The following is a 5,751-nucleotide window of genomic DNA, read 5'->3' on the forward strand; positions in this document are numbered from 1 at the left end:
CTGCCCCCCTTTCCTGTCTGTCTTCAGCTGTCACTATAATAAAGGCAATAAAACCCCCCAAAAAATTAGAACAAACAGCAAACAAATGATGAGCATATTTTACCGACAAACTACTTGCTGAAAGTTACAGTTCAGGATTTGATACCTGTGTACATAAAGCTGTTTTATCCACTTATTCTCTATAGATGTTTGATTTTCCTGATCTGAACCATATTTTTTATTTAATTTAAACACCCTTGAGAGTATTTAGGTAAAGTTTTTAAACAGCTAATTGTGTGAGGAAAACCTAAAACACAGATAGAATAAGAAGTTTCTCTCATTCTACATATTTTAACACAAAAGGACTACAGACTGGGGCAACAACTGCTGTAAAGAACGACCATCATAATGCTGTTAACTTATTTCTATTCAAAACATTATTAGTTATGTAATTAATGTCATCTAACCAAAACATAACAGAAGGTTATTATTTTAGGAAAGGTACAGTTAATTTCATATCGTGTAAAACTAAAGTAGACAGAGCAGATGAGGATATCTGAGTCTATGTCCATACCCCCCCGATAGTGTGTGATACTTTTAGGACCTATGGCACAAATAAACTCAGTTTATGTGCTTTCAGATATGCCATCAACCTTCCAGGGACTGCAGATGAAAATTAGCCTGTATGGCTAAATCTGGCACATTTGCATAATGGACTTAAGTCCTTGTGTGTATCCCTTTTTAAGTAAAAATTCAAACTTCAAACAAGAAGTCAATTACCAATACATTGGTATTTTAAAGAGAACATATTAAAACAGAAAACAATGATATAAACAATGATGATGATACAATGATAGCTTGCTAACTAGCTAGCTAACAATTGATGCTAAAAGGTTAGGCAAAATTTTGACGATGAAAAAACTGGCATGGGGGGATCCATTGACCTCTGACCTCAAAGTATCTGAATGAAAATAGGTCTTATGGGTACCAACGAGTCTCCCCTTTACAAACACACCCACTTTATGCTAATCCCATGCAGTTTTTGTGGTATAAATGTGTTATTTGATTATGGTGATTGGTATTAGTTTATTTGAATATTTCGGCAGACTGGGGTCCATAAACAGTATTGGAATTGTATAAATTGGGAATGACAAAAAAATGTAGACACATACTTAATGCATAAGGCACTGCCCCACTTATGCCCCTCCAGTCAATAATAATGACAGTCAAGAATATGTGTGTTTAAAGGTTAATGAATTAACACTTTGTTAATGTGGATGTGTGTGTAAACATGATGATCACGTGCTCTTCCTCCTCAGGGTCCGGTGTGCGCGCAGCCGTGTTCCTTCGGATCGTTCGGCATTAACTGCTCTCTGGAGTGCACGTGTCGTAACGGAGGCCTGTGTGACCACATCAGCGGTCAGTGCCAGTGCACCGCCGGATACATCGGAGAGAGGTACAGTGTGAAAGTGCGAACATATGAAACTTTATCGGACCCCTCTGGGAAATTAGCTTGTTGTAGCTGCAGATATTAATAGAATTCAGCAGGGAGAAAGATAAATATGGGCACACAGTAGGATGTGTAATAAACAGTAAATACAGCATGGAAACTGGAAGAAACACTAAGGTGGTAAAGTTGGTGCCAATGTAAATATTTGACTGTTGGTAGGAAATACAGTGAAGGAGTGTAAACATTCATGTATAAAAGTTGTTGTTTATTCCCTAACATCTTGCAGGTTTCTACATATAGTCCATCAGTTAGTGATGTGACTACACAAGATAACTATTTAAAGGTTATATAGGACTTCTACTCGCCACTAGATGTCGCATTAGAGCACCCACATCTTAGACTAAAACAATAGGCCACCAGACTCCACTGACAAAACCTTCCAGATTATTGTAAATCAAATTGGACAGAAACTAAATAAAACTCACCAAAACCATCTTTGCTCATCTTTCCGACAATCACTAACTTTGATTTGGTCGAAATAAATCTGTAATTTACAGAGTTAGATGTGAAAATATTTGTGAAATGGGTTGCTGTGGCTGCTATGTAACGTTAGCTAATCAATGTCCATCCACTAACAGTAGTTGTTTCTGCACCTGACAGCTCGAGGTTGTTTATTGTCAGTGTCTGACAGCATTATGGAAAGGATGCCCTACAGAGATAGACCTTTAGTTTAACACAAACAGTAATATTCACTATCACTCTATCACACAAAAAACGTTAATTTTACCTTCAGATCATCTTAACTTCATTCAAGTGAACAGAAACAGAATAAAACTCATTAAACCGTCTCTGTTAGTGTTTCCAACAATCACCAACTCTGGTTTGGAAATAAATCCTTAATTCACCAATGTAGATGATAAAAACAGCAGTTTCAGTCACTCTGCTCAGTCGGCTGCGATACAACACAGGCTCCCTCTGCCTGAGACTCTGCTGTACCTCTACATAACAAATGTTTGCTGCTATATTAATATTTTAAATCTCATATATAAATTATGGCAAAAAATGCCCAAAAAATTATATATAAAAAAATAAATAACCAAAACGAGGTGACCTTAATACATCCCTCCTTTAAGGCAGTGTTGATGACCTCACCTCGCTGTGTGTCAACTGTGGAAACATCTGTGCATACTCAACACAAAGACTTTATGTTCAGTGTTAATGTTCTTCCCTCCTACTCTCTCCCACATACTAATGCTTTCCTTGTCCGTCCCCCGTCACCCGAAGTGGGACATTATAACAAAGAGCCATCTGAAATTGTTTTCTACTTTATTTCCTCCGTCGTCTCTGACACTGTTATTCGAAAAAGACTTTCTCCACCCTCCCTCCGGCCAGCTCCGTCTCTCCCTTCCCTCCAACTCTGTCCATCTTCCTCCCTCGCCATCGCTCCTCCCAATTGAGCCAAATTACCTCCATTCATTCAGGCCCCAGACAGGTGAATTAGCCTACATGGAATAATTCCTAGATTGAGTTCTCTTCCACCCCGTCCACCCTCTAATGGAATTAGCCGAGATAAGAGTCCTGAGGAAGTTGGTGTGATTTAAACGTGACACAAAACAGAAATCCTCACTGAGCCATTTTAATTGAGTGATTTGTCTATTTCTTAATGGTTTCAACTTGCGGACGTGTTGAGAATGATGCAGAGACGTCAGCCTAACTTAGGCTTTAACTTAGCTTAAATAATTTTCTATTCAATTCAGTTCTGCCCAATCACTGGTGCTCATTATACAGACCACTCAGGGTCTCAGCGTAATGTGCAGCCCGGTGACCTTACGATGGTGAAGCACATGTCGTCTGTGAGGAAAGTGGAGCGGCTCTCTGTGAGTGTGCAATAATATGACTCAGTTTTTATCGTGAGTTTGAAGAAGCATTCATCATTCTTTATTTAGGCCGTGGTGAACGGGAACGTTATTTTAAACATCATGAAATTAAACAAAAACATACTTTCAGATATCGTCAGGTTTGAGCATGTTCTGAAATGTGCCTCTTGTCTGCAGTGGTTCCCAACCTGAGGGTCGGGACCCCCACTAGGGGCCCCCAAAGCTTCACAGGGCGGGTGCGAGGACTTTTTGATTTTAAGGGGTGTAAGAAAACGTATAAAAATCTATCTTGTAGGCCTTTATCTCGGCATTTCAAAATAAAGAAAACTAAATGAAATTGTTTGCTTAGATAGTCTGTATGACTGTGAAAAAATCAAATATATATAAAACATACAGAGAATTGTATAAAAAGTTCCTGATCAGATGAGCTGATCAGATAGATAGCACAGACTTTAAACATCTACAGCAGTAAAATTTAATTTACACATTAATACACTGTAAGTATAATCCAAAATAGCACATATAATAGTAAAACATTGTACTGCACGATTAGTAGTTTTACTTTTGATACTTTAAGTTTTTTCTGATATAATACTTACTTTAGAGACTACCATTACATTGTTTACCATCATAGTATTTGTTCTACTGACAGACCCAAATATTAAAGTAAATACAATGTTTGCACACTTGGTGCCTTTCTCTAAATGGACTTTATACGGCACTTTTATCCAAAGCACTTTACAAGTTTCCTATTATTCGCCCATTTACCATCTGATCATCAGAAGCAATTGGGGTTCATTAGAGGACCGCTTTACCTGCTGAGCCACAGCTGCCATTATTATTCTAAAGAATTTCATAGGAACATTTCTCAGACAGACACATTTTTCTCTGCTGAAAGGGTTCAAATGAGGCAGATATAATCACAGAGGACGTTAGCGATTAGTGAGAAGTGCTCTGCGAATATGTATAAATGCATAAAGATCATGGCTGAACTAGTTTTTAGATAAAACCAGTAGCATTTTAAGAAAGTCTGACATAATTTACATTTGAGATACACCTACAGAGGGAAAAATACCTGAAGCTGACATGCATTCATAAAAAAAAACAAGGGACTGACCGATGTGTTGTTTGGTTGGTTCGGTTGACGTTCTGACACAATTTGCATAAAAATCTTGTAATCTGAACTGATTTCTTCATAAAACTCCTTCAAATATACATATAAATTGTACATATCAGTAGCAGTATTTTATCTTCTGACACTGACATAAATTGGTTTGGTTAAAAATACAGTTTGCATGAGAACTACATTGAGTTAGAGGAATGAGCTTTTCCTCTACAATCAAAGTTGTTTTTAATTACCACTTACTAAATAATTTGTAGCATAAGCACAAGTTTTTAAGTAGATTAGGCAACTCATAAAAGTAACTTGTTCCAACTAGTTTTTCCACTTTATTTATGTCAACACAACTTAACGAAAATAATGTTTGCGGGTGCCCGGTTAGCTCAGTCGGTAGAGCTGGCGACCCATGTACTATGGCTGAGTCCTTGCTGCAGCGGCCTGGCTTTGAATCCAACCTGCGGCTCTTTGCTGCGTGTCATCCCTTCTCTCTCTGTCCCCCTTTCCTGTCAATCTTTGGCTGTTTCTATCAATAAAGGCACAATGTTTGCAACCTAAAAGTCTCGCAACCATCTACATTTATTTAAGTGCTGTACTGAATTACTTAGTACATTCACTCTTATTTAACTAGACGTAAGAATGATTTCCATTTACCCAACTAACGTACAACAACACATCAATTCTTAATCACATTTAGAGATCCACAGTTATGGAATTCATCTTCCTCACCAGACACACAGACTCCATTGCTGCTCCATCGCTGCTCCATCGCTGCTCCATCGCTGCACCATCGCTGCTCCATCGCTGCTTGTAGCTTTTATTTGTTTTGTTCTATGCTTTTTTGTTTGTGTTGTTTTGTTTTCCTTGAATAATAATGCCATTTTTTAAATTTTTATTATGCTAAAACAGAAGAAGACTCTGAATAAGCCTTTTAGACCTCCTTCCTCTCCCGCAAAGTATAATTACTTTCTTCTATTTGAATGCATTTTCCTTTGTATTATGCAAATAAACTAAACTAGTAGTTTCCAACCTGGTCGCCAAAGCTTCACAGGGGTTCTTAAGGCCTTCTTGATTTTAAGTAGTGGAAGAAAACCTTAAAGATACACACAGTTGGACTAGATAAGGACACAGTGAAGACCTGAACACAAACTATAGCCTGATATAACTAAAGCATCAGTTCAAGCATCAGTGAGAAGAAAACCCTGAATTTGTCAATTTATGTATGTATGATGATAAATAATTATCAGACATAATTGTATAAAAAGTTACAGTATATTAAAGTTTACACAAACTTCCTGCAGCTCCTGAGTTCACTGTTTGGGTTCATT

The 5,751-nt window shown here is 37.6% G+C and overlaps 1 protein-coding gene across 1 annotated transcript in view; it reads left to right on the forward strand.

The window, feature by feature from the left end:
- Window positions 1-5,751, forward strand: part of LOC118320854 (multiple epidermal growth factor-like domains protein 11) — a gene marked incomplete in the record, with an annotated part of 94,827 nt that overhangs the window by 49,030 nt on the left and 40,046 nt on the right. Inside the window, 1 exon segment of the mRNA XM_035651977.1 lies at window positions 1,299-1,435. Within this exon segment, the coding sequence (XP_035507870.1) occupies window positions 1,299-1,435 (137 nt within the window).

This window comes from Morone saxatilis, unplaced genomic scaffold, assembly GCF_004916995.1.
Source record: "Morone saxatilis isolate NCDOM2014 unplaced genomic scaffold, NCSU_SB_2.0 Contig11, whole genome shotgun sequence".
NCBI lineage: Eukaryota > Metazoa > Chordata > Actinopteri > Moronidae > Morone > Morone saxatilis.